General features: G+C 55.2%; 4 protein-coding genes across 4 annotated transcripts; 1 reads left to right on the forward strand and 3 right to left on the reverse strand.

Annotated features, from left to right (window-relative positions):
* Positions 1 to 3,596, reverse strand: NCLIV_063220 (conserved hypothetical protein; the record flags this gene model as incomplete). The annotated part of the gene is made up of 4 exons (XM_003885873.1): positions 1 to 1,228; positions 1,508 to 2,135; positions 2,509 to 2,740; positions 3,315 to 3,596. The coding sequence occupies 4 exons, from the start codon at positions 3,594 to 3,596 to the stop codon at positions 1 to 3; spliced, it is 2,370 nt and encodes a 789-aa protein (XP_003885922.1).
* Positions 3,597 to 7,673: 4,077 nt separating this feature from the next.
* Positions 7,674 to 10,657, reverse strand: NCLIV_063230 (hypothetical protein; the record flags this gene model as incomplete). The annotated part of the gene is made up of 5 exons (XM_003885874.1): positions 7,674 to 8,111; positions 8,681 to 8,785; positions 9,296 to 9,551; positions 9,834 to 10,016; positions 10,338 to 10,657. The coding sequence occupies 5 exons, from the start codon at positions 10,655 to 10,657 to the stop codon at positions 7,674 to 7,676; spliced, it is 1,302 nt and encodes a 433-aa protein (XP_003885923.1).
* Positions 10,658 to 14,799: 4,142 nt separating this feature from the next.
* Positions 14,800 to 19,233, forward strand: NCLIV_063240 (DnaJ homologue, related; the record flags this gene model as incomplete). The annotated part of the gene is made up of 8 exons (XM_003885875.1): positions 14,800 to 14,935; positions 15,368 to 15,765; positions 16,080 to 16,562; positions 16,913 to 17,110; positions 17,443 to 17,808; positions 18,244 to 18,342; positions 18,703 to 18,863; positions 19,065 to 19,233. 8 exons carry the CDS (start codon positions 14,800 to 14,802, stop codon positions 19,231 to 19,233), a joined length of 2,010 nt encoding a protein of 669 aa, XP_003885924.1.
* A 2,408-nt stretch (positions 19,234 to 21,641) lies between these two features.
* Positions 21,642 to 26,096, reverse strand: NCLIV_063250 (conserved hypothetical protein; the record flags this gene model as incomplete). The annotated part of the gene is made up of 8 exons (XM_003885876.1): positions 21,642 to 21,672; positions 22,017 to 22,134; positions 22,621 to 22,710; positions 23,583 to 23,620; positions 24,140 to 24,189; positions 24,706 to 24,878; positions 25,103 to 25,303; positions 26,003 to 26,096. The coding sequence occupies 8 exons, from the start codon at positions 26,094 to 26,096 to the stop codon at positions 21,642 to 21,644; spliced, it is 795 nt and encodes a 264-aa protein (XP_003885925.1).
* Positions 26,097 to 27,740: the final 1,644 nt, after the last annotated feature.

A 27,740-nucleotide genomic window follows, 5' to 3' on the forward strand; every position in this document is an offset into this window, starting at 1 on the left:
CTACGAAGAAGGGGGAAGGGAAACTCCTCTCCCTGCTTCAGCCTCGCCCTCTGACCGGGCTGAAGCGGGCTGCTGTCCGTGGGCCTTTTCCTGCTCTTTCGGCCCCTTCTCCGAAGGCGCCTCACGCGACGGAGCAGCTTGACGCGCAGGCGGAGGCACAGGAGAAGGAGGAGAACTTGGCGGTGCCCGCTTTTTTGAATGCGGCTTCCCAGTGTTGCGTGTCTGTGCGTTCTGGTTTGTTTTCGCTCCCCGCTTCGCCTTCTGGCCGGAGGCTTCTCCGCGACTCGCTGCTCTCGTTTCCGGTTTTTTCCCGACTTTCTCCGCCTTGCCGACACCCTTCGTCTGTCCACCACGCGCAGCCTCTTGCGTCTGCGGCTTCCCGACAGAGAACACTTTGCCCTGAGGGGTCTTCGCTTCGGGCGTTTTCGACGCCTGCGTCGGCTTCGTTTCCTCTGGCGCCGCGCCTGGTGTCTCGTGCTTGAATCCTTCCTCGACGTCGATGTCGTGGTCTTCGTCCCAGGCGCCTCTCCAGATCGTGTCGCTGTCCAAGCGTTTCGCCAGGTCGGAGTCTGCGTCGTTCTGGAGATGATCGAGGTCGTCCTCCTCTCCGTCCAAATGCAGCGACGCAAACACCCCTCCGCCACTGTCCTTCCCCTCTGTCTTCTCGCGAAGCTGCTGCAAGAGCGTCTCCCAGGGCTGTGCGTCCTGGCCCGCCGACGCATCCACCAATCCACCAAAGAGCGTGGGAGCTCGCTGAGCCAGTTTCATCGCGAAAGACCCTTCCCCCGGGTTGCTTCCCGTCTCTCCGGGCGCGGCTTCTGAAGCCGCAGCGCCTTCGCTCCCCGTTGGTTTGCGGTTGTGCGTCTCCGCGCCTTCGTGCGCCTCTCCCGACCGCCCGGCCGTCCCAGCCATGCTGACGACACGAACCACGCCTTCGCCTGCGTCGTTCTCCAAGCTTCCCGCAGACTGCCACACTGGGCCGACCGAGGAAAACGGCGAGGGACTGTCGGAAGTGATGATCCGCCGGCGCACCACGATGACGCCGCGACCGCCCAGCGAGCCCATCAGCGACAGCGGACTGAAGCCCCCGAACGGGGACGCGAAGGATGGGAACAAGTGCTGGAAGAAATTGCTCTCCTCTTCAGCCTTCTCGCGCAGTCGCTTCTTCCTGTCTTCCCACGTCTCCACGACCGCCACCGCCCACAGACGCCCCAGGGACGGCCTGCCTCTGAAGAAAAACGAAGGCGACACACACCACAGACGTCCAGGGGAGAAACGAGGAGACACAGCGGAGAGACGACGCGCACCGCAAGACGGACCGACAAAAGGAAGAGAGTAGCCGAGCAGGAGAGAAAGCGCGTGATGAAGTCAGAGACAGATAGGGGGGGGTTCTGCGAGAGACCGATCGGGGACCACGAGAAAAGAGACGGCTTCGCCACCGCCTCGACTTAGGAATGAGAACAGAGTGGAAAAGAGTGAAGCAAAAAGGAGACACGCAGAGAAAGACCTTGAAAGTGAAAAATAAAGCCTAGCAAAAACCCAGTCCTTGAGACGGACACCGCGCACGAAAGCACTTTGAATCACTTGCCTTCTTCCTAGCTCGACGAGAGTGGCCTCGAAGGCGACTTTATCTCCTGGCACGAGTTGCGCGACCTTGCCGTTCAGATCTTCACTGAAGGCAAGAGCGAGGTCAGCTCCATCTCCCTGCATGCCTCGGTTTTCCTCGTCCAACGAAAGGAGATCCGCTTCCTCCTCTTGCCGCTGGCCCGCCTGTTCGCCGTCCCCTTTGCCCCGTCCCGTTCCTTTGTCTCCCATCTCGCCGCCCTCTTCGCCCTCGTCTCCAAACAAGAGCGAAGCCAAGCTCGAGTTGCCTCGGCCTGCGGAGCCCAGACTGCCGGCGCTGCGGCTGTCCACGTTGCCGCGACCTTCATTTGTCATCGTGGGGTACATCGCCAGGAAGAGGAAGTTTGAGCTGAAGGTTCCTTCTTTAACTTGCTTGACGAGACCTTCCCACTTCACTGTCTTCCCCAAAAAGTGCTCGCGGAAGTTCCCGGCAGCTGAGAGCGGATTCCCCAGTTGACTCCTCTGCCCGCATTCTTGATAAAAGTCTCGCCACGAGGACGCGATCAGGGGACCTGAAGGGGGGCCAGAAGAGCAGAAATGGACCCTTGACGTTGGAACCGCGGACAGTGCCTTTTAGCGTGGAAAACAAGCGGCTTTACGCTTCCCGTCATCCCCGATCCTTACACTGAAACAGAGTGACGGCGTACACCCCTGCGAGAGTTCGCACACATCTCTGAGGGAACCCGCGGTCTTGGACCCAGTTTAGGCAGGAGAAAAAAGACACGACAAAGGCAGAGAAGAAACACAGCGGGGCGACAAAGAAAGGAGACTGGAGTAAGGAAACGAGGGAGGAAAGGGACGGGGAAGAGCAAGGCCCAGACAATGCACAGAAGCAACGATCACTGGAGAGAGGAAATGAAGCGGGGACTCGGTGCCTCTCCTTACCTTTAGGGATGACGTCCAAGGCGCTGCCGAGCCACCCAGCACGCAAGACGTAAAAGAGGAGAATAAGAAACAGAATCACGGAGAAAAGAAGGAAGTAGCGACGAGAGAGGACCACGGCACAGCTGCCGCACTTGACGGTCACGACCTCATCCCGGAGGGAAGAAACCGGGATGTGGATCCGTGAGTGCCGGTGAATCAAGTTTCTGCATGACGGGCACGTATGGACTGCATCCTGAGAAACGCGAAAGAGAAAGGACAAACGCCCCTGGGGAAAGACGGCAGAACGAAACGAACCAGCGGGTTCGTGGGTCTTCTCTACAGGCAAACAAGGCACCTGCAGAGGGGAGAACACGGCGAGGGGAAAAACGGAGAGGAAGCACCGGAAACAGATCTAAGCTTCTATGTTGTTATGTTAATCAAATAACTTTCATCGTTACTGATATTTCATTAACATGGTGATGACATAAATACTAACAAACCACCGGTTTTTTGCTGGAATCGCCCGCCCTCGCGTTCTGTCGCTTTCGTTGGCTTCGTCTGTCCTCTTTGCCTGTCTCAGACCCATTTGTCACAGAAGAGAAACGGCGACACTGAGAGGCGTCCCCTCCCCCCCCCTTGGTGACCGCCGCGTCGCTTTCGTGACAGGCCTTGCCCGTGCTCCTTCGTGTCTGCTCTACGTTCCTCGAGTCGTCGTTTCCTTCTTTTTGAGGTGTATTCCTCCCTTGTTTTCTCTTCCCGATGCGCTTTGCCGTTCTCCTCCGCGTCTACACCCTCTCTGGCTTTCCATCTTTCCTGTTCGAGCTTACCTTGAGGCCTAGCCAGAGAAAGGGGACGAGGCAGAAGGCGTACCAACCGAGCAGCAGAGCCGTCAAGAGGCAGATTGTGACTCCGACGCAAGAGTGCCTGTAGGAGATCGTTGTGGTGATTGCTTTGTGGCAGTGAGGACACGATGTGGTGACGGGAGCATCCCCAAAGGAAGACGCCCCGCCTCTGTTCGCCGACACCCCGTGGTCCTTCGGAGACGCAGGCTCAGGCACAGGGGCAGGGACTGGAGTGCGTGAAACGTGGATGGGCCACGCCGGCGCCATCTTGGAAAGATTGTGGAAGCCGAGAAGCAGGTAGGCCGAACGAAGAGCACTGGGAAAGCGGAGGAATCGGACGCACAGAGGAGGCACGAACGGGAAGCGCAGTGAGACGGCAGGGAACACTCGCAGTGGAGTCGCCACAGAGGAGACACGAGTCGAATGGGTCTTCCGTCGATCAACGAAGCAAGGTAAAGGCGAATGGCGTCTCTGGCAGTAGAGGTCTTCAGAGAGGAGCCCCAGAAGGGGGGCGCGGAAGAGACATCGCGGCTGACAGTGGAGAGAAACGCGCTAGACCGCCACCCGGAATGTGGCAAGGCTGTAAAAAGGAAAAGCGGTCTCCAGTCGCACTCCTGCCACTCCGCTTTTTCTCGCTAATCATGCGCCTTGCCTTCGCTCTCCGGTTTTCGTTGCGCGCGGAGCACCACTTGTTTTGAAACTCACGAAAGCGCCGCTGCCCGGGGCGGGAGAAGTGCAGGGTTTTCGCGTCTCCACTTCTCTGCTTCCCCCCAAAGTTTACCTCGGCAATTCGAAGATCTCGTGTTCCGGAAACAGCATCAACTGGGCAAAAGACCTGAGACACGCGCAGATATGTACTGCGACGTGGCCTCTCAATCACGGAATCCCTGCCCGAGCCCAGGAAAAAAAAGCGGAAGACGAGTAGCCATGCACGAGGAGAAATGGAACTATAGAGAGAGTTCGATATCATTAGTGCACTCCAGAACGATTTTACCGCCTCGTGACATGTGTGCCACCTTGGGGCTCACTGTCCGCGTTGGCTCCTGGACTCGTGGCGTGACAGACTTGCTGCGTGTTCTTGGGCATGCACAAAAGACACGAACAGGTAAAACGCGCCCCCACAGAAAAGCGAGGAAATGGTTTTGCCTACGAAATCCGTTTGATACCCGAGAGGTAGAATCAGTGGCGTGCCTCTTGCAGCCAAAAGGAAGGCCGTCGACGGAAAAATAGCAGGTAGGCAAGCGCGAACGCCGTCACACGCCACTCTTCTACACCGGAACGGAGCAACCCCGTAGAGCTGAGAACGCCAGGTGCTTTGTGGGGAAGCAGATGAAAAGACCACTAAGAGAGAGGACGCGACAGAGTGAGGAACTCACGGAAACAAAGAACCGTGGAAAGAGTTGCAAGAGGCCGGCTGCATGCGCGGTGTCCACCGCGTAACGGCTAGGGCCAAGGTGGCAGAGGGGGGCAACGAAGAAGCTGCTAAACGGTACGCGGAACAAACCGACGGGTGAGAAAGAGGCTTGGAAGATTTGAGACAATCTTGCTCATTGGAGTCGACGGCTCCTTTTGTCCAGAACGGACCATAGCAGAAAGAGACTGCAATGACACGAATGACCGCGCCGAACGAATATGGATCTTTTATATGAGGCTCCTGCGAGCTGTACGTACACCGGAGGATGTAGCCTGTAGCCGGATGACCCGCTCTCGGACTTTGCTGTTTGTACCACCCCTCGTAAGCAGAGGTGGGAAAGGACGGCCTTTATCTCCATTAAAGTCAAGGGTAGGTATTGTGGACTATGAAGCTCCCCAGCACAGTAGAGAAGTGTGTCCTCAAAGCCTGGCAAGACACTGAATCCAGCTCCGGATCATGTTTGGAATTTGCAGCGTTGTCCGTCGCACAAGGTCGAAAACGAGACACGAACCGTCGCCAGCCTTCAAAGCCTCCTTCACTGTCGGCCCAGAAGGCTGGGCGTGTCTCTTGAACCAATTCACTAAGCACTTTGTCGTGGAACCGGGGGGTTTTCCGATGTTCTTGGGGCTTCCGGGTACGGGACTCATGTTCCTCAAAGGTCGCCTGAACGGGTTCCAAGCTGCAGTGCAGGCGGAAAGATGGAACTCGGTACGCAAGTGGTGCACCGGGTGTAGTTGCAGTGGGCGCGTGGGGGGCATTCGGGTCACATGCAGTACGATGCAGGGTTCGAGAGTCATTCCGCATCCCGCGGGCAGTACGGCACCGACTGCCACACGAGAGAAGGAAGATAGCCCAGCATATATCAGATGCTGTCATCCGTGGACTTTGGACGTGACAACAGAAGTTGGGAAGCTACAGAAGGAGATGGCTTACCGCGAGCCAGAGCCTCAAGGCGACAAGGACATCGTTGCGCAGGAAGCACCACCGTACGTCAAAACGCGTAACTGCACCGAAGAAAAAGCCAAAGGAAGTTTCACTTCGTATTCGTTTCGTTACAGTCAAGAGCCGTGGCCTCAGAAAAGCGACGGTTTGTGAGTGTATATCTCTTGCACTCTGAGATACACGATACAACCGTGTACTACCATACAGGGGGACTGAAAGACGTCACCTGGGCAACCAGCCGATTGCGTTTTCGCTGACCGAATCACATTCTTCATGTGTCAAGAAAACGATCCAAAGTACACCACATTCGCATCTGGCCCTCCACAGGACGCTGCCGGACCTTACTCTCTAGTAATGAAGTGTCTACATCTTGCAATCGTTTCAGTTCCCTTCTCTTGGCAACTGCGCCTCCGCCACGGTGACAATACAACGTCCAGATTCGGACTCCTAGAGGATGCGGAACAATCTCCCTGTGGTAGGGGGCGTCAACTAGTTCAACAGGACCCGTTACGCAATGTAGACACGTGCATGCGTGATCCTGACTGTCCTTGGCCAGCTCACGCTACGGCTTAAGACAGCTGGCAGTGTTTTACGTTTGTTGCGACTCTTTCGTCACCTTGCACTAGGCGGGAAAAAGAGTTGACTGTGGCAGTCCAGAGAAACATAGCGAGTGCATTCAGTGGTGACTCAAATTCGACAAAGTTACCAGGAGACACCTTGCCGCATCTCGACACACGTCAAATGTGAAAAGAACGAAGACCAGGTATGCTGCTTCACAACAGGATGCGTCCACTGCGTGGCGCCTTGGCGATCCAAGCCCAGCCTTCGAAAACTGCTCTCTAGAACTACTGGCGCACTTCCCACTGCATTTCTCCGGGTGTTTGCAATGTTTCTCACCGAGGCAGTACCACATTCATGCCAGTACGGGAGATCGCTCGGCACTTGCTCTGTGTAGCATTCACCTGAGGAAGCGGGCTACGGGGCGCCGGGTTGAACACTTTTCTTCGTCCTCTTTCGACACCCGGGTGTGTGCATCAGAAACAGAGAAGAGAGGTTTTCTTTTACTCTATCGGTTCATTCCTCGCCTGTCGCTCAACTGTGCGAACATGCGCGTGCTAGAAGACAATAGAATCGCTTCTTTATCGTGTGTGCAGATGATTCGAGGCCTGGACATTCATACACCTCAGTAAAAGAGATAGGAACTAGAGTTAGCACAAGTGTTCCGCGTTTTGTCGGGTCCTTTTCGCGTACCTCCCTGAAATGGACAAGATATCTTTTTTGTTTCGTGGAGGAAACGAGCGAAATGAGGCAGGTGTCGCGCGTGGTCCGCGTATCGCTTTACCCTGCATGTTCACTCGGTTTTAACTCAAATTGAATGAACAGGGACGGTAAACGGGAGCGAACGCACAAAATCTCCCATGCCAGTGCCGAGAGCGACAAGCCGGTAAAGATCGATAGACCAAGGGCAAGGTCTACGTTTTCGCAGACGAGGCGATAAAATGGAGAGAAAACAAAATGAAACACCCACGGACACATCGACAACGTCCCCTTTCGCCCCTTTCGCCTTGTTCCGAACGGGCCCCCATGCTTGTTTTCTGCACATGGCCGACGCCATTCTCTTTCGCATGACACCACCTTGTGCTTCTCTCTCTGATCCACCGTCGCGGCTCTTCCAGCCTTGCCGCTTCTTCTCGGACTCGGTGAGGCACGATTCTGCTGCCGGATTCCTCTTTCCCGTTTCACCTCTTTCGACAAACCCGCCCTGCTCCTCTCGTGCGGCTTCACCTCATCTGAGAGGAACGCGCCTGCCGTTTGTTCTTTCGCATGTCCCCCTCCGTTGTGAGACACGTCATTCTACTTGTCTGTGTTTTCCCTTCTGCCTCTCCTCTGTCGGGAACCTTCCTTCCCTGCATTCGACTCTCGGTTCTCCCTTCTTCTGTCTCCCTCTCTACGCCTTCGCTGCGTTGTGTTCCTGCAGCGAGGTCGGCTCACGCCTGGACACTTCCCGCCTGTTCTTTCTTGAGCGCTTCTTGCAGCATCCGCCGTTTCTCTTCGTCTTCATTGAGATCTGCGTTTGACTCCTCGTCCTCCTCGTCCTGAACGTCCTCCTCCCCCTCTTCCTTCTCCAGCAACGTGTCCGAGTCGCCCCGCCTTACGCCAGCTCCGCCCGCACCCTTCTTGTCTTCTTTCCCCGCCGCCTTCGCAGCCTCGACGGCTTCGTCGCCTTGCTTCCCTGCGGCCTGGGCCTCTTGGAAGGCGCGCGCCTCCGCCATTCGCTGCTGCTGCGTTTTCCCGATAAACTCTTCTTGCAGAAATTTCATATAGGTCTCAAACTGCTTCGCCTCCGCAGCCCAATACGTGCCATGATCGTAGACGTCGGTTGCCTTTCCGCCAGGAATCCACGATTCGATGCATTCCACGGGAACCTAGGAGAGACAACCCACGCGGGAGGGCGGACACGGAAAGCCACAGAAAAAAAAGAGATAGTCGCTTACACACCACATACACGTTGCATACACTTTCCTGCATCCTTCGGTAGACGTGAGTAGGCACGGATCGAAAAAAGGAGACTGTTTCCCTCGCACAAACACGGAGGCAGGGGCATTTAAAGACACACCTCACACGATCTCCTGACACTCCGTTCCAACAAAGCTAGGCGATCTCCGTCCACATCCTGAAGTAGTTTCAGATGGCCAGCGAGAAGCAAGCTCCTTGCGTGTGTGTGTATGTGTGTGTCTTTCCCTCTCGCGCCTTTCAACTAGGCTGGGTACACATGGACGGCTTCGCGCGCCCTTCAACGCGCAAGTACCCAGAACGAATGTGGAATGAAGACAGGGCTGCTTGCCGTGTCTAGACAGAGAGGAAGAGCGGAAACAGGTAGAAGCTACTGAAGCGACGACATCAGGAAAGAGAATGAGCATGCACACAGAGAGACGAGGCAGAGCAAAAGGCGCGAGGAAGACAGGCCAAAAAAAGAGACGTTTCACTAGAGTACCTGATCAAAGAGAGGATCAAGCGACTTCGAGTCGCTTGTCGAGCAGTAGTGGATCTTGCTCGTTGTTCGGTTCGGCAAGAACGGCACCAAGCAGTTCCAGAAAGTCTGAGAAGCAGATGCAAGACCCCGACAGGCAGGGCGCGAAAGATCAGAGACGAGGACAACAACGAGGCGGAAATACGAGGCATGGCGTTGAAACAGTCGCAGAAACAAAACGCTCCACAAACATATTCCTATACATATACGTCGATATGTATATATATATATATATATAGCAATGTACGTTTCCAAAATTACATGCAGCCTTTGTGTTTCCCTAGGGAAATGCAGTTGTCTGTATGTGCGGATGCATGTGTGTCCGTCGTCTGGAGCCCTAAATGAAAAAGGATATTGGAAGGCTTCTGAAACGCGGAAACGCGGAGAACAGATACAGCGGTTTTCCACCCCGTCATCACGCGGGCACAGCGAAGCGCGCGTGCCTGCACAGGTCATTGTGAAGATCTTTTTACGTTCGAATTCGCGCGAGAAACAAAGCCTCTCCGTGTCTCTCCGTATACAGGAGCATGTGTCTGCGCATGAGCAAGTATGGCACGTGTGCTGGTATCGATGACGTACAGAGAAGTACCACGGAGTGTCGATGACGAAGGCCGCCGCCAGCCTTTCGGGGTAGAAGTTTTGGAAGATGTCCACGAAGCGAAGAGCGACCGCGAGGGGAGGTTGGTTCGCGTTTGTGTATCCATTGTAATCGACAATGAAGGTGATTCCGTTGACTCCCTCCTGGCGCTTCATGGACTGCACAGCGCGCTCCAGCATGTACACGAGGAGTTTGATGGAGCTGTCCGGGTCGGCGTCGAGTTTGTTCTGTCCTGGCCTGGCGAAAGAGCAGACAAATGAGCAGCGCATTTTCCTCAAAAGAAGCACCAAGGAGAAAGCGACGGAACGCGAGCGCGTTCCGTCGCTTTCCAGCACATGCCCCTCCTGGTCTTCCGGGGGGCGGACTAGAGCGCCAGTCGCCTCGAGTGCCAAGCGGCTCGTGCGGAACGTCGCAGCGAATCGAAGAAGTGAGAATGGAGAAAGACGTAAGAGACGCAGTCTCGTAACGCTCTGTATATTCCAGCCGCCTCTCTGCGTCTGCCGGTAAATGCCTCCTCACCTCATGTACAGAATAGGGTGTCCCTTCTTATCGTATCCCCTGCGGTACATGATGCCCGCCTGGTTCGCCTGCATCACCTCCTTCGGTTTCACGCGCTCGGGCCTGCACTCGCGCCGAAACTTGACTGTCTCCATCAACAACCCAAAGGCCTTTGCCACGTGCCACTCGCGAGCCTGCAGAAATCTACGCGAAGGAAAGGACAGCCAGGTAAAGAGCAAACGACAAACCATATAACACACGAGAAATACAGAAAAAAGAGAACGAAAAGACAACAGAGAATACACGGCACACGTGCTGCACCCACAACATATATATATATATATATATATATATATATATATGTACATATGCATATATATGCATCTGTTTTCCTGTATACGCATATTTTCAAATATATATATATATATATATATATGCATGCGTACGTATGTCTGTATACATATTTGTACATATATGTATGTACCCGGGGGGATGTGAAGCCTTGGCCATGCATTTTTTGCCTACCTCTCGAGGTTTGCGTCGTCCATGATCCAGTTTACTTCAAAGCCGGTGAGCGGAGAAGCGAGGTACAGCTTCTGGGTATCCCCCTTGGCTGTGGCGTCTTGTCCCGAGCTGTTTGCCGATCCAGCCGCTGGTTCCTTTCTCTGTCGGTCTAGCAGAAGCGCCTCCTGCTGCAGCCGCACTCTCCGCTTCATGAGGATGATTTTGTGGCGGCGAGTAAGGGGCAAGTTGGGGTCGCGGTAAGGGAAAATGCACAAGACTGGAGGCGGGCCAACCACAGAGCTGCCCCCGGCAGCCTCGGAAGGAGCAGTGGGGGATGCCATCTTTTTTCGCAGAGAGCCTGGGCTGCGCGTAGGGCCAGAAGCGACAAGGAATGGCAACAAGAGCAGAGAAGCGTCGGAGAAAGAGGACAGTGAGGGGATCAAAGAATCGAGGCAGAAGGGTGCCGCGCCGCTCACAGTGGAGAAGTTTTTGAGAGGTGCCCTGAGCGGAGACGCACGAAGCGGAAACGGTTTCGACGGGTCGTGCGTCAGATGTTGTGTCAGCGGCGCATAGGGAATGCAGGAAGCCGAGGAAAGAAACAGAAGACCCGCGAGAGGGTAAACAACAGAAGAGCGAAAGGGGAAGTCTCGCGTGTTGCGTTTGTTCCCCTAAAAAGAGCGGGAACAAAAGGCGGAGTGCTTTTTCCGGTAGCACACTGTGGATGGAGAGACACACGGCTCCCTGCCTTCCAGTGTACATACACCCCGTCACGGCTCCGATTCTGCCGTCTGGTCGACACAGACGAAGAATCAGGAGGCTGAGTTGTGCTGAAAAGGGAGGGGACGAACGAATTCGAAAGGCGGGCCGGATCAGGACAAGGACGACCGCAACAGCATCGGCTCTCTCTTACAGGAGAACCGAGGCTGGTTCGCAGAGAGGCGCGTTCCGAAGGTTGCGAAGGAACGGAGCATCGAAAAAAAGGTATAGGTGGCGGAGGAAAAACAAAAAGTAAGCAAGGGACAGGAAGATTGATTCCGCTGCGGAGAGGCCGTGGAGATACCGAGCGAAGGAAGACAGCAGTTCAAAAGAACGAGATCGCGGAACACCGGCAAGTTTCGGAAGGAAAACGCGGCGGGAGAAAGCGGCGAAAACAGCACGAGTCTAGACGCTGCGAGTTCCGTCCACTCTTCTTTGAAGGGAATTTCCAAAACAGGAGACGGCGACGTGGGTAAGAGCCCCAGACAGCACAGCGGGAAGCCCCGTCAGACCTACCAAATTCTCACGACTACGGCTATACCGGTACGGCAGACGCAGATCAGTCCGGGCAGATTTTGGGTGTTTATTCTTGTTGCTCCGGCGCCTGACACCTGTGGGTGGAGAAGACAAAAACCGAAACGCACGAACGGATAGGACATGCAGAGATCGAAGGACGGCGTGGACGGTGAGGAAGAAGGGAACGACTAGATAAGCAAGGAGGAGAGAAACACGTTGGAGGCACGCAGGGGGAAAAAAGATGGGGAAAAATACCGCAGTTTCTCTGACAAGCCAAGCAAAAGGAACACCCTGAACAGGAACTCGATTCTTGTCCGATTCGGTTTCCCCCTGAAAACGAACAGCGCGCTCCACTCGCGCGCGACTGCTGCCTCAGCGAGCGCCTTTGTTCGTTTTCGCTTGTCGCACGCACGGGAAGTTCGCCGCAGCAAGCTTTTTGAGGGTCGTGCGCCGGCTCGAGACAAGCGAGCGTTCTGCAGCGGCAGACGACGCGGTTTGAGGCTCCTCTGTGCTTTTCTACCGTTTCCAGTCACTCTACATGCGCGATGTCAACGGAAACGCACATCGCCGCAGCTGCTCGAAACTGAAGCAACGTAGTGAATGCGCGACACGGGTTGGACACGCGAAACGCACGCCTCCTCGAAAAAAATCGCAGTCACTTCCTATCGCAGTTCTCACACCCTCAGGCGCTCATAGAGAGTTCCCTGGTCCTGAAGGAACCCTGGAAAGCTCGCCCAGACGCCGTTGGCGAAGAATCGCGTTTTTGTTCAGTGTTGAATCGCCCGGACACACGGCAGATTGGAACAACCTCCGTACACCCGTTTTCTGCTCCGCCGGCCGAGGGAAGGCGGTTAGGCTTAAGGAGCAGCAGGAGAACCGTTTCGAGAACCAAGTGGATTTTTGCCCGGTTTCTCGACCGCACACTTTCGTGGACCCTCTTGCACTAGGGAAACCCCCTTCTACAGTAGTGCGTTTTCGCCGGTAAAGGAGTCGCTAGGCGGATGGCTGGCGATCAGCGTGACTCTTGCTTTCAAGTGGTAACCATTGGTGTGCATATATGCGATGCGTCTGCAAGATTCTTTAGCGTTCTCCACTTTTCGGATTTCTCTCTGTCTCTATGCTGCCTTTTCACCCGCGCGCGCCGCTGCGCTGAACCCCTCCGTGCCCCGCGTCAGAACGCGGCTCTCTCGAGTCGCGTTAAAGACTCGAGGACGGGAGTTAAAACGGTCGACCGGAAGGAGTTCTGTGCAAGACAGTTTGCGCGCTGTGTTCGTCGTTCAGTCTCGAGGAACTTTCCATCGAAAGAAGGAACGACCGGTACGGACCCGGAGCAGGAACATCTCGCGAGCCGGCCGGGGAGCGGCGGGCCATCGGCCACTCTTCCGACCTGTTTTTCTTCCTACGCCACGGAGTGCGTGGTAGTCGACTTTCTAGACTTTCTGCGGAGTCGGAATTGCGAAGCAAGGCAGAAAGTCGGAGCGGGCTTTTCGCGGGGAAAAGGGAAACAGCGCCGCCGGCTGCCGCTCCTTTGCATCTTTGGAACATGCGCACACCGCTGCGCATCAAAAAGAAGCGAGGGGGGGGGCTGTGAAACGGAAGCCGCCGCTGTGCAATGTTTCCGCGGGTTTTCTGTGTCTCGCAGAGAAAGCGGAAGAGAACTCTTTTCCCTTCTTCGTCTCCCGTCTCTATAGGGAGAAAAGAGAAACGTTCCCCCGCCTTTCCAGCTTTTTCTCCCGAGGCGCTATCCCCGCTTCTTAGGTTTTCTTGCACAACGCGCACGCACTCACAGCCAGGCTCCTGCGTGACGTTTTGTTTTTTCCCTCTTTCCAAAACGTCGTCTCTCCTCTCCCCTGGTAACGAACTGCCTTGGCGGCGAAGTTGTTGCGACGCTCCTTCGGGTTTCGTGGTTCTCATCGCTTGCGGATATGCGCCACGCCAGCAAAGAGAGGCGACTTTCGCGCGCCGTGTCCCTCTCCTTACGGGCTCATCGCACAAAGTTTTCTTTGCCAAAGACTCTTGTCCTTAGTTAGCGGAAACCCGCAAGACTTCCCCGGAAACGTTTTTGTCTTGTGCCTTCGTCTGCTGCGTGGGAGCCGAACCCGCATGCATGCCCATTTTGTTCCCTTTCTGCCGTCTCTAGAGTTTTCCCAAATTTGTGTGCACGCATCACGATGCGCTTGCCGTCGAGAAATCTCAAAGAGTGAAAGGCCACTCCGTGGTTTTCGGGTCTTGCCGTCGAGCGCCGCCGCTGTTGAATTTTTCCCGTTCAAAGCACGTGGACACGCGAGGGTCGCTTCCCAGGTTCTTGGCCGGTGTAGCCGTGCCTCAAAACCTTTCCCCGACTGGTTGCGACAAAATATACGTGCCTCGGAAGCCGAGTCGCTCTAAGCCCGTGCCTCTTCCGTTCTGCCTGTGTAAGTCTCGGTTCGCCGCCTCGCCGTCCCTGTCGTCTTGACCGCCTCGGACTGCTCTACGTGCGGAAAGAAGCTATCCTCGGCAGACCCCCCCCAACCCCCCCCCCCCCCCCCGTCGCCTGACACTACCCCGTTTGGTTTGACGCAAAAAGTGGAGAGAAACTTTTCGGTTTTCACGAGGCGGAAAAAAACCAGCAGTGCCTTTCGTCTCGCAGACCCTCCTTGGCGTCTTGGCTTCGTCTCTGTGTGGTTTCTCGCCCCCCAGCCTGCCTCCTGGGCCTCGTCTCTCCCTCGCTCTTCCCGCTTTTAGCTCTTCTGTCCATTTCCTGGGGGACTCAAGGACTCACGCGCGTGCGATCTGGAGGTTCTCCGCGCATTTGTCTCGCTTACCCCAGCAGCTTTCTGAGCGCGAGCACAGGTCTGTGTGTGCCTTCCTGAGAGGAGGGTATATCATGCGCCTTTTTTCGAACAAGACCGTCGATCATCCTGTCCCTGTACGGCCAGTTGCTTGCTCCGAGAGAGCGAAACGTCCTGCTGCCTCTCCTGTCTCGGGCGGCGCTTCTGTCTCAGCTGCGCACGCGCCCCACGGCGTTTCTGCCACATCAGCCTTCTCAGCTTCTTCGCTGCACGGCCCAGCTGGAGGAGCGGAGAGAAGACCGGGTGAATCCGCGAGTCAGGAGCCGTGTGCCTCGAAGGAAAAGAGAGACTGGAGGTGTTGCCGCTCGTCGCTTTCCCGCGTCAAGGCCGCTGGCCGCTACCAGGACAGTTCAGAGTCGGAGACACGCACGAAATCAAGCATGTCAGACAACGCGACAAAACGAGAAGACGAAGGGAAACCCGAGCCCGCGCCCAAGCGAGGCTCTCGCTCCTTCATGCGCCTCATCACCAAAGGCGCCGACCCTCCCGCCAGAGCCAGTTCCGCGGATATGCTGTGTAAGAGAACGCGGATGAGAGACCTCTCGAAAATGTTCGCTTCCAGCTGCTCTCTCTCTCTTCCTCTTGCATTTCCTCATTCTCCTTCTTTTGCTCCCTCTCGTTCTTTTCCTCTCTCATCCGCGTGTTTTCCTTTAAACGTCTTCAGTCTGTTTCGTCGCGCTCCTGTTCCCCTCTCTTCCCGTTCCCTTCCCGGTTTCTCCCGCACTTCGCTCCTGCGCGCGCTCTCTCTCGTGTCCTCTCCTCTTCTCTTCCATGCTCCCGTTGTTCACGGCTTTCTCCCGCCTCGTTCCGTTTGGTCCTTTGCGCTGCATTGTGTCAGAACTTGGTTGTCTGTGTGTCTCGTGCCTGGAGCCCTATTCAGTATCCTAGGCACTCGAGTGTGTCTCTGTCTCTTCGATTTGCGTTTTCTCCCCTCTCTTTTGTGTCCAGCGTGGGCGTTGGTGCCGGTGCGTCCCGGCGACGCGGCGGCGGTGACCACGCCTGCAGACGCTGACGGCCTCCACAGCCCGGAGGGGACGATCCTCGGCGGTCTCTTCTCCACTCGGAAGCCGAAAGATGCGGGCGCGGGAATCTCGAGTGCGCTCAAGTCGGTGGGAAAAGGAGTCGCCGCAGGCGCCGCCTCGCTTTTCGTCCTGCCTGCAGTCGGCGCGACGCAGCAGGGCGTCGGCGGATTCTTCAAGGGCGTCGGCGCAGGCGTCATTGCAGCCGTGGCGCTTCCCGTCACTGGCGTTTGCGTCGCTGGATACCAAGTCGCGCGGGGCCTCGCCAATACCCCAGAAGCCATCCACGAACGCAGTCAAGGGAAAAAATGGGACAAAAAAACCCGGGTAAGCCCCAGAAAAGACCGAGAAAAGGGACGCGGTCGAGAGAGGAAACGCGCCGGGCGCGTTTCCTCTCTCTACCGTCACGCGCTTCAAATCTCTGAGAATGGAAACCCAAAGAGTTTCACCCCCAGAAGACGATGTCCTATAAGCATGCACAACTCGCGCAGATAGTAATATAGACATATGCATATCGATATATATATATATATATATATGTATGTGTGTATATATGTATGTCTATTCGGATTTGGGTTCGGTCCCAGGTGGCCGTTTCGAGTTGCAGAACGCGAGTGAATTGCGTGCGTGTCTCGGATCAGGCGTGGAAGGACAACTGGTACTCGCTGCAGGAAGAGGCGGCAGAAGTGATTGGAAAGGAGAATCCGTTCAAGGCTGCCTCCTCTGCTTCGGCGTCGCCGACGAAGAGCGAGGCATCTGGAGGAGGAGCCCGAGAGGTCGTGGACCGGGAGTTGTACGACGCCCTGGAAGTCCCCACAGATGCCACGCAAGACGAGATCCGGAGACAGTACTACAAACTCGCACGAAAGTACCACCCGGACAAGAACCGCGAAGACCCGGAGGCGAAGGTCAAGTTTCAGAAGGTCGGCGAGGCCTACCAAGTTCTCGGCGACGAAGACCGCAGAGCTCAATACGACAAACTCGGCTCTCAGGCGGCGCAGGACATGCCTCTCATCGACAGCGGTCTCTTCTTCATGATGCTCTTCGGCTCCGAAGAACTCGAACCGTACATTGGAAAACTGAAAATGGCCATGTTTGTCGAGATGGTAGACAAAGACTGCAAGGTAAACAAAAAGGGGAGGGGACCCCAAAAGAGACTCCCCGGCCGCGCCGCACGAGTTCGCGTGGAGGTCTTGCTCTATATCTCTGCGGCGTGGGGCGTTTTCGAACGAACACCAGGAACTCCCCCTCCCCGCAGCGAAACCTGCGCATTCCACGTTCTCTCGACCTTTCTCTGGACGCAGCGCTGGACCGTGTCGCCGTATGTACACAAATTGCCCAATTTTAATCTGCGTCTGTCGAGACGTTTACGTTTTGCGCGCGTGGGGGGTGGCGTTGCCTGAGTGCGTCATGCGCGCTTTGTGGTGTGTCTGGAGTCGTTCCACCGTTTGTCTGTTTCCGCCCGCGCGTGCAGCAACCGGAGAATGTGAGCGAGGAGATGTTTGCATTCGAGCAGCAGAAACGCGAAGTTCAGCTGGCGCTTTCGCTGTGCGACAGAGTGGAGCCGTTCGTGGAGGCGACTGCGAAGGAGTCCGGAACGTCGAGCGCAGCCAGCAACGAAGTCGCGGAGTGGAAATCGAAAATGCGCCTGGAAGCTGAGAAACTCTGTCAGGTACTCCCCGCGCTTTCCCCTTTCCACAATGCCGTCCCTCACACTCGCACACCGCTCTTCCCAAACCGTTCCGATTCATCACTCCACGCAAGTGTGCATACAGACCTCGCTGTTTCCATAGGTTCTGATCGGATCTTCCATATATGTATGTGTGTGTATATTTGTATACGTGTATGTGTATATCTGCGGACGGAGCGCGTGTGTCGCCTATTGTCGCCCCCGGCCAGTAGATCCCTCTTGTTATGTTGTTATGTGAGTGTAGGCCGCTGTTCTTTTGTGTCGTGTTTCGAAGTTGTGGAAAGCGCGTTTTCTGCGGGGGTTGTGTCGTTCAGTCGTCGTTTGGAGACGCGATCGTCGAGGCGATTGGTTGGACATACGAAAACAGCGCAGCGCAGTTTCTGGGGAAGGTCGACACTTTCCTCGGTCTGGGCGGGCGCTACGCCAAGATGCAGGCACACAGTCGGAGCGTGGGAAACAGCTGGAAGACCGCGAACGCGGCGGTCAAGGCGGCGTTGGCGGCTCGGCAAATGCAGCAGAAAGCCGTGAAGAAGCAGAGATCCAAGGAGAAGGAAAAGAAGAAGAAGATGCGCGCAGCAGCTGCGGCTGCGAGTAAAAAGGGCGAAGACCCTGCGGCTGCAGCTGCTGACGCCGCCCAGGAGGACGAGGAGTCCAAAGACGATGCACCCTCCGCAGAAGACGTAAGACCGCGAAAAAAAAACGTCAAAAGGGACATCTGCAGGCGTGGACGCGGACTGTAGATACACACTTCGACGCGTCGCAGGCTCTCTCCTGACTCTGCAGTGTTCTTGGCATGATGGTGGACCTCTTGGCTTACACGCACATAGTGCTTTTGGAGGGCTTTCTTCTGTGTCTGTCGTCGATCCACACGGAACAGTCTGGGCAGCGCTCGGTTGCTATTTCTGTGTTTTTGGTGTGTCCGAAATCCTGCAAAGGTTTACGGAGATGTGCGTCCACCTCTGAGCAGACGCACCTGTCCACCGTAGCATATACGTTTACATGCGTCCACATCTGTAAATTGTTGTGCGGGTTTTGCGTGTAAACTGAACCCGAGAGAAACCAGACAAGAACTGCAGATACGTCGCGCGATTCTTTCTTTTCGCACTGTGTTCCAGGTGAAGCAATTCGAGGAAACGTTACCTCTCATCTTGGAGACGATGTTACAGATTTGTTTGATGGATATCGAGACAACGGTTCGGGCTGCGGCAAAGAAGGTAGGCCGCTTTCTACTCTGTCTTCCTGGGCTCCTTGGTGCGTGCAAATGGTTAATTGCACGCTGCGGAGTGGTGACTCGGGACTCTTTTTGGACACGTACACACGTGTTTCAGGTGTCTTCCCATGCATGCCGATATATGCATGGATGCGTGCGTCGACATCTCTCTCCAGAAGCATAGATGTGCCTCGGCACAGACTGCCCGAGGTGAAAAAGGCTTCGCTGTCCTTCCGACGCGCCAGGCAGGCGTCGTTCTCGTGTTTGTGGCTCACCACGAGAGCTTCCTTCCGAAGAGCCTTTCGTGTGGACGTTCCGCTTGGTTTTGCATTCTCGAAGGCTTTGCTTTTTTTCTCCTTTTTAGACCTTCAAAGACATGGGCGTTGACTTGGATTGTCGCCGACGTCGCGCGGAGGCGCTCGTGGAGCTGGGCAGAATCTTTCAGCAGGCAGCCGCTGACCACAAGAAGGAGCACAAAGACGAGAAAGTTGATGCTCTTCGAACGATGGAAGACGCTTTCATCAAGTGAGCGGCTCTACACGGAAGTCCATTTCTTCCCATGCTTTGAGGCTCGAGGCGCTCCGCTGTGTCGCGCGTTTCAGCTCCTGAGACTCTGATGCCCCTCCCTACGCCACTCCATGGGGCCTTTTCCTCTTCAGTTCATCCTTTCTTTTCGGTTCATGTGTCGCGCGTCGTTTGTCTCGCCGTTCCTTCCTCTGTTTTCAGGGCTGCGCAGAAGGCAGATGAAGACCGCGTAAGAAAGGAAGGTGCCTGCCCGAACACCGGTCAGGCGCACTACGGCGATCCGCAGGCAGAGAGCGAGAGTGCTGGGATGCCGACTTTCGGTGTTCACGAGGGCGAGCACGCGAATGCACGAGCCGCCGAGTTCCTTTGAGCGCCGAGACCTAAAGTGCACTTCACGCCGTGCATGCGCCGACACAAAAACCTCCTTTTGAATCGCTCGATCGAACCAGCAATTCACCCGTGGCTTTCTACGGCCAAAAGAGCGACACGGACTCACCTTTGCACATCGATGTCACTCATATATATATATATATATATATATAAATATATATTTGTATGTATAAGTGCATGCGCATATTTATACATGAATGTGTATATGTGTATACAAAAGGGTGTCGACGCGAGCCAGCGGAGCCTCGGCAGATGTGGGCGCGCTCAGGAGACACCTTGCGCGCATGCAACGGCTGCGTTCAGCGTCTCGCAAAGGCGTGTAGAACTACAGCTCGAGAATTCAGGTCTATGTTTACGGAGTATCGCTGACCCGTTCCTTGCTCATGACTCTCGTGGGAGAAAGACGTTTCCACTTGATCGCTTGCACTTCAGTGCGCAAACGGCTGTCACACTGGCCGCGTTGACGCCTCTCCGCTCTTTTCTGTGCACTTAAAATCGCGGAAAAGGTTTGACTCGCCCAGTACGCAGAAAAGTTGTGAGAGTTTTCTCGCATGGAAGATCTGCATGCAGTTGCCTTTCGGTGCGCGCGTCTTCCGCGTTGCAACGAGCGCTTTTACACCTCAGTGCACACCGGAGGGAAGAAGGCAGCAACAATTCGTGTGGAGGGTGGGGGGGGGGGGGGGCGGGGGAAGGTCTGAAAACGACACAAAAGCGGGGAATCGATGGCGAACCAGCGCCGGCATGCCGCTGGCGGCGAGAGCCGGAACAGAACAGGAAAGGAAACATTTCCAACGCAACCTCATCACAAAATCCTCACAGCGCTTTGACTGAACGCAAAAGAAAGCTGTCAGGTTTCCAGGCGTCTGCTAGAGCTATTCAAATACGTAGCAGTTCGCTTTCGTTTGTTTGCTCGTGTTTCTCGGCGGAGCGCCAGGTGAAGTTTCTCTGCAAGAATTCCCTAGGGTTTCCATGGAGTTCGGTGTATGCTCAGAACATATTTTTTAGTCATTCGGACGGCATCGATGGACAGAGAGGAAGAATACCGAGAGTCTGTGCACCTCCGCAGCTGCCGATATCACACGCGTTCTTCGGGAGGCGAGTGAAACCGCGTGATCTGAACCCTTTCACACTCGAGATCTCGCCGAATTTCCTTTTGAGGGAAGTCCCGAGCGCATGAGCCTCCGTTCTTTGGCGTTCTGTCTCGGCTCTCTGTGCAGTTCTCGGAATCTGTGGACGCGGGCGAAGAGAACGAGGCAGGAATTCCAGAGGAAACGAGCGTTTAAGGAAGTCCACTGGGCACAGCAAGATCAGAAGCTGCTGGTTCCCGGCAAAACATTCAGCTGCTACAGGGAAGGCGCTTTTGGAATTATTCAAGCATACAAAAAAGTATAGGCGCACCAAATGTACGTTCATGCAAATATAGACGTGTATATGCAACTCGTGAGAGTGTATAGATGTGTATACGTGGACTGCATAGCGTCTGGGCGGCCTTTTCTGTCGCGTTTTCTGGAAAAAGCGTTGCGCGGTCGTCCGCTGGAAGCCATGTGCAGAATGTCTTGGGTCCAAGCGTTTGAAACGACGCACCTCTTAACGGCCCGCGAAAATTGAGTTGCGATCTTTAGATGTGGGAGGCGGAAACGTTCACAAATCAGCCAGCCTCTCTCCCCACCCGCCCCCCCCTGACAAAGGAAAGCGTCAAGGATTGCTATCCGACGCAAATATACATACACATATATATATGCATCGATACAGATTCACGCACATAGGCAAGTACATAGAGATCTATGTATTTTTTGTAGGTGTTTGTGTGTGCAATACGATTGACGCGACAGCCTCTCGGAGTTTCACCTCTCGTATTTATGAGAGTCCACACATGAGCGTTGTCACCGGGTCCTGTGGTCTCGCTTTGGGCCTTCCGAAGCGGCGCAGAGTTGCTTTTCTTGGTTATACCCTCTTTCTCCCGGCCTTATTCGAGACGTGAAACGAAACCCCTGGCACGAAGCGTCCAAAACCCTTCAACGTGCGTTTCTTTCACGCCCCATTTTTCCGCACCTGCACACATCCTTCGGCGAAGGATGTGAACTCAAAACCTTTGACATTCCCACATTTCAACACGCGACAGCACTTGTTTCCCTGCATGGTTCGCCGGTGCACACTTTCCCTCCGGCACCCCTTCGAAGCAAAGCGAGGCCTGACACAACCCGCGTTTTTTTTTCGCAGCGAACCATGGTGTTCGGGGCACATTCCCCGCAAACACGCGACACTGCATCATTTGCAGGTGAGAACACATCTACCTCGGTTCAAATCTACGTCCACGCATCTTCATACTCCCCCCGCCGAGCGGCGGGATGCCCTTCTCGCCTAGGCTCCTGCGGCAAACCCCGTCTACTATTCTGTCTGCATCTGGCCGTGGTAATCTCTGAACGGCATAGCCACACACGGTTCATACGCGCGAATTTGCACACATCTACGTCTAGACCCGTGTCCATACACACATATATATGCACGTGCTTCTCTGAAACACAGCTGCGTGAGCAGAGGCGCAACGGGGAGCTTGGCGCGGGGAGGGCGGCGGAAACCGATCCACCTCGCGCTCTGGTCTCTGCCCAGAACCGATGCCTGGAAAGGATGGCATCGCCTGGGCTCGCGGGGCGGTCGGAGACAACGCTTCTTGTCTTTCCTGTGCCTCGTGTAACACCCTTGTGCCAGGGCAAAAAAGCTCAGGGCCCCTGCGAGCGCGCGAAGACTATTCCCGCGTCTCACGGAGTTTCTACAACTACGACGCTGTCGGGGTCGGCGGCTGTCTTAAGGAGTGGCTGCCGCTCCGGCGCACCCTCACCTGCGACCGTCACTGCGTCGTCGTCTCGAGCGTTTGCAGGCGCTGCGCCGACACACATGCGCACGAGCGCCACACGAACAACAGACCGAGACAAAATGAGAGCGCGCGCGAAAAACGACACAGCTATGGAAATGAAAGATGGCCAAAGCTCTCAGTGCGGACTCCTCGTGCAGACACCCACGCACCACCCCACACATGCAGAGACACGGATTCGAGCAATGACACTTACAGATGCATATAACCACGTAAGCATGCAAGCATATATATATATATATATATATATATATCAGTATGGATGAAAATGTACGCATGCACAGAGACACATCTGTGGATGTGTGTGGAACTTCGCAGGGATACATGCAGTCTTTGGGGAGATGCAAAGCGCCTATGATACATCCTTTTATCTGTGGAGAGCAACGCGTCTCCAGAAACATTTCCTGGCCACAAAGACACAAGCTTTCCGCACACGAAGCTCGGAACGTCGGGAGGTGCCTGCGGCGACAGAAATGAGGAGTTTGCTAGCCCTACTTCCTGCTGTCTTGGCCGCCAACTTCTCTTGCTCCTCCTGCAAATCGTAGTACGACTTCCTCTCCGTTCCAGTGCCGCCCGCCCCAACAACTGCAAGGTGCACAAATGAAAATGCACAAAACATAGACGCCAGAAAACGCCAAACACACGGCGCAACCAGCAGCCTTTGGCGCGTGTGTGGCACAGAACACGGAAACCCTCAAACGCCCCGGAAGCCTGAAGGCGGACCCGCGCTCGAGTCCAACGCATCAACGCCGCATAACTACATGCGTATGCCCGTCCTTCGGATTCATGCAGACATGCAAACAGAGGCGAGCTTTTCCGGATGGACACACTCCCGGTATCGTTCACGCCCGCGCGACACCTTCATGCAAAAAACCGTAACAAACATATATACATATATATATCCGGGCATTTGTGCTTTACTTTGGTACACATATATATATATATATATATACATATACATATATATATATATCCATATATATGAATGCGTGTTGAGGAGACGTTTTATTCGTACACAAAAGCTTGCGTAAAAAAAGCAATACGTGTCCAGGGTTTCAGTCCTGTCGCAAGAGATTATCCCTCCCAGTACGATGGCGCTGATCAAACTAGCATTTGAGTAGGCTTTTCTCTCGCAGTTAGTACGACGGATAACAGTAACCCAAGTTTTTCGCCAAGGACATAACCGATGGGAAGCAAAGATCACATTCAACAGGCTTGAAAAGCAACTGGAGAGTCCTCCTGGGGGACAGACGACAAGAAAGCTCTTCTATCCTGCTCACTCTCCCGTTACAGGCGCGAATGCAGCTAACCGGCATAGCCTCATCTCCGTTTGCAGGCGCAGAAGGGCACACACATACACGGGATTGAAAGACATCTAAAGCTGCAAAACACGCCTGAAGATCTCCGAAACGCGCAATCGATCCCGTTTGAGGGAGGCGAAGTGCAGGAAAACTTACCCCAGATGTAACTGAGCAGCACGACGGTGACGTACGGCCTGTACGGATCCATCACGCAAGACAAATCGAGAAACAAGGCCGAAGTCTCGCAGCCTCGCAGACAGCGGGAACCCGTACAACACGAACACACTCAGACACCTACATGGCGGGCAAATTTGAAACCCCGAAAGCGTATCGATACACGTGCTACATGGCCCACAAGCGCCTGCTTAAACTGCACATCTATACATACATCTACACATATATGCATATGCATTCGTAGAGACATCATGGGTATATACACGGGTGTAGATCTCCCCTAGTTCGGGGCTGGCACAAGGTGCTCTGCATCACCATCGTCCTACTTCTGAAGGCAAGAAACCCTGATAACTTCACACGTGGGTGTCTCGCATCTCTGCATGCACACATTTGTGTGTGTGTGTGGCAGCTGTATCCACAAATATACCCGCATATGCACCGGCGAAACAGTCATGGATATGCGCGTGTGCAAAGACACACACATGTGCGTACATGTGCATAAGCAGACGCATGTGTTCCCAGCTGCCGCTGCCTCTTACCCGATGATGGCTAGCCATCCGTAGAGGGCGAAGACCACCAAGTAGGCAGACTGAAAGAAAAGAGGGAGTCTTGGGGACCAAAAATGTGGAAGACGGCTCCGTGGGCCGAAACCAGGAAGTCGGCGCACAGAAGAGGGGTCACCCGGGCGCCGACAAAAAGAAGACGAGATGGAGACAGTGACAAACGAAAAAACAAAACGCGGCAACGCACGAGACATACGCCGCGAGAGGCACAGACACGTCGACGGCTGAGCAGCGACGCCTCTTGAGAAAGAAGGTGTCCTGTCGGAAGACACATTCCGGAAGGTACTTCGGGACTTCCAGAGATTCCGTGTTCCGGAAGGGGTGTGCACTGGCGACGCGAGAGGACGCGCCAGAGACTGAAGATCTGGCAGCGTGGCGCGGCACGGAGAACCGAAACGACACAGCGAGAGATGCTTCTCCTTTGCATGCACGTCGACGAGAAGATGCGCAAGATTGTATCCGAGAAGACTAGAGCGCGTTCGTCGCGACATGTTCCCACAAATGCATGCGAAACGGTGGCGCTGACTGGGCCAGGGACGTACCGGATAGAACCAGCCGATGTACAGGGCACTGACCACAGACATTGCGGCAATGAAGAGAATGAAATCCACGGCGAAATTCACAATGTTGAAGCCCAGAAAGGTGTACAAGGCCCAGCTTTTCTTCGTCCATACACCGTAAATCCCGAACGCTGCTCCACCGAGGTCGATGAGCCCTGAGAACAAGTGCAGCGCAGGCGCGCACACGTGGAAGTCGACCCGTTCCTGCTCTTTTGCATGTGTGAGGCGTACAGATGTACATCTTCTAAAGGGTGGCTGTACGCCTTCCCGCGGGGTCTCCGCGTATCTGCCTGTGTACGTTTGTCTGTACATACACGTGTTTGCGTGCAGACCCAGCGCGGGGTGCACACCAGGCGCGCCGCGACCCTCTCCTGCTTACCTCTCAACACCGTGAGGGCTGTCCCCGTTTTCCACAGCGTTCCGAACGACGCCTGGAGGACTTCGTAGTAGTAGTCTGCGACGCTTTCGGTCCCCGCATTGAAGGCGATTTCGCGAAGTTTTTCCAAGATGGTGTCCACCATCTGGCGAGCGGAAGTCAGGTACGAGCCCGCGACGAGTTCAAACAGCGCGACGAGGGTATCTGAGGGGGAGAAGCATCAAAAACAAGCATGCGACAGCGCGGGGCCACTGGTTCACAAGCTGCGAGGCAGCAACCAGTGTGAAGCCTCTCCACATGCGCGCCACATCTGCATACACGTGCTCACTTTCCCCTGCAAAAAACGCCTGATTGGTGCGCAAGAGCATATCTCGTTATTCGTCTAGATATCTACGAAGCCTCCACACGCGACACACTGCTTCGTGGCGGTGAGGTAGGGAAAGTACGAGGCACCGCACAGAGCAACAAGAGGAGGAAGGGGAGTTTTGGCCACGCGAAAGCTTTGTATTGCCTTGCATCCCCGGGACCGCGCTGTGTTCTCCTGCGTCTTTCCAGAAAAGAACCCGATGCGGCCGTCGACTCTACTTCGAGGCAAGCGATCCGAGCACCCAGATGCCAGAAAAAACGGTTCTTTGCCTGCGCTGGCCAGGAAGGGAACACGGCGACGAAAAGAAATTGAAGGATACCGCAAAAGAAGAGCAGACACACGCGCACAGACGGGGGACCATCCCGACTCTCCGTGACGCTGGCAGAGAGACGCGAACGAGACAGAGCCGATACGAAGCAGGCACGGAGTAACGACAGCCCACACTATGCCCGAAGAGAGAGGATTTGTCGAAGCAGACGCACAGCTCAAGCGGCAAAGATTCGCGTGGCGCCGCGAGAGGCGCGAGTTTTGCTTACATACGACCAGCCACACAACCGTGAAGGTTCGCAGGCTCATGCATTTGCAGGCGGTTCTTTGACCGCCTACGCAGCGACCGAGGAGTCCACACATCTTGGAAAGCGGCTTCGAAGAAAACAGACTTGGACTTTAACAGAAACACAAACCACTTTCGGAGAATCGACAACCTCGTGCGGCGCGCTCTGTGCCACGTGCGGGATGGGGCCTCGCAGCATCGACGTGGTTTCCGGGGAGTGAGAGCATGAAAAACCAGCAATCTCTGAAGAGAGCGCGGGGAAAGGGCCTTCTGCGGAAAGCTGAGAAACCTGAAAAGGGCTGATTTTTAAAAAAATCCCCGTTGCGGCTCTTTCTCGAGTCAAAACGGCCGGAGTCCCGTGCTGTTTGAGCGGCGCCTCCGTGTGCTGTCTGGCCTGCGCGTTCTTGCCACGCGATGAGCCACACCAGAACCAACGAGGGATTTTAGAGGAAAACCGCCGAGGAAAGGCGAAAACTTGTCGGAAGAAAAGAGAGGGAACTGCGGAGAACCGCCGTTTGCGCGCGCGAGACTGGCTACCGCTTGACGCCGCAACTCGCCAAACCCCGGCGCTCTCTGCGCAGGCGAGCTTCGCTGGAAAACTGAATGCGCTCTCTGCCAGCTTTTCGAGAGACCGTGGACGCGGAAAACTTGAATTTGGCGCAAAGCCGGGAGATTGCGGGAGAAAAGGGGGCGGGGGAGAAGCGGCCAGGTCAGTGACGCGAGGTGAGGCTAGATCTCGGGGAGCACGAGAGCCGCGCAGCCTTTTGGGCGCTGAAAAAGCAACTTTTGAGGAAATTGGAGACGCTTGAGTCGACGGCCCCGAAGCTGCGGAAAGAGTGTAGTGACCTCTCGACTCGGACGAAGAAGCGAGGGGAAACAGAAGTTCCGTTCCTCGAGAGCACGCAAAGCGGCGCGGAACTGGAATATAAGACGCGAAAGTTCCAGCTGCACGCCAAACTGGCACACAAAAACTCGGAGACGAGTGCGTGTGCATGCCTGACAACGTTTTAACTCCAGACAGCAGCAAAGACGCGCCGATCCGTGCCGCCAGTTTCCGACGCACCGAACTATTTGTATTTAGAACCGTTTTTTCTCAAGGTGTTAGCACGACGTCTCTCTCAGAGACACGGCGTTGAAGGGTCTAAACCTGTTAAAAGAGTCTGGGCGAGAAAACCGTGTGTTGGAAACAGCTGACACACAGGGAGACGTAAAGAGGTAGGCGCCGCCTTTCTCCCACGAGGTATCGGATTTAGGACAGGGCGGTCTTCCCCTTGTTCTTCGGTTTTGCAGCTCCTTCCAGTCGAAGCGTGAGGAGTGGGCGACGCGCTTTCTCTGGCGGCTTCAGAGGCAACTGACCCAGCGAGCGTTCGGTCTTCTTCCTTCCTGCCTCGAGAAAGCATCTCACGGCGCAGGAACCCCCGTTTCGTGTCCACTGTGTCTCGCTCTTTTTCTTTTGAATTCAAATGCATGCGTCGGCATACGTGTAACACGTACCTCTGAATCGATTCGTGGGTTATCAGGAGCCCTCCAGTGCTTGTGCATCTGTGCATGGGCAACAGGCTTTGCCTCTCTGCGAATCCCCTTCTCTTTTCATCCTCTTTTTCTGGACAAGACGCGCGCGACGGCAGGTCTCGTGCGCGTCTTGGTGTCTTGTTTCCAGTCTCTCGGCTCTCACTCGTGGCGCGATGTGTTAGGCTCTCGGTGTTTTCTGCCGGAGTGAA

The sequence above is a fragment of the Neospora caninum genome, chromosome XII (assembly GCF_000208865.1).
Source record: "Neospora caninum Liverpool complete genome, chromosome XII".
In the NCBI taxonomy this organism is placed as follows: Eukaryota; Apicomplexa; class Conoidasida; order Eucoccidiorida; family Sarcocystidae; genus Neospora; species Neospora caninum.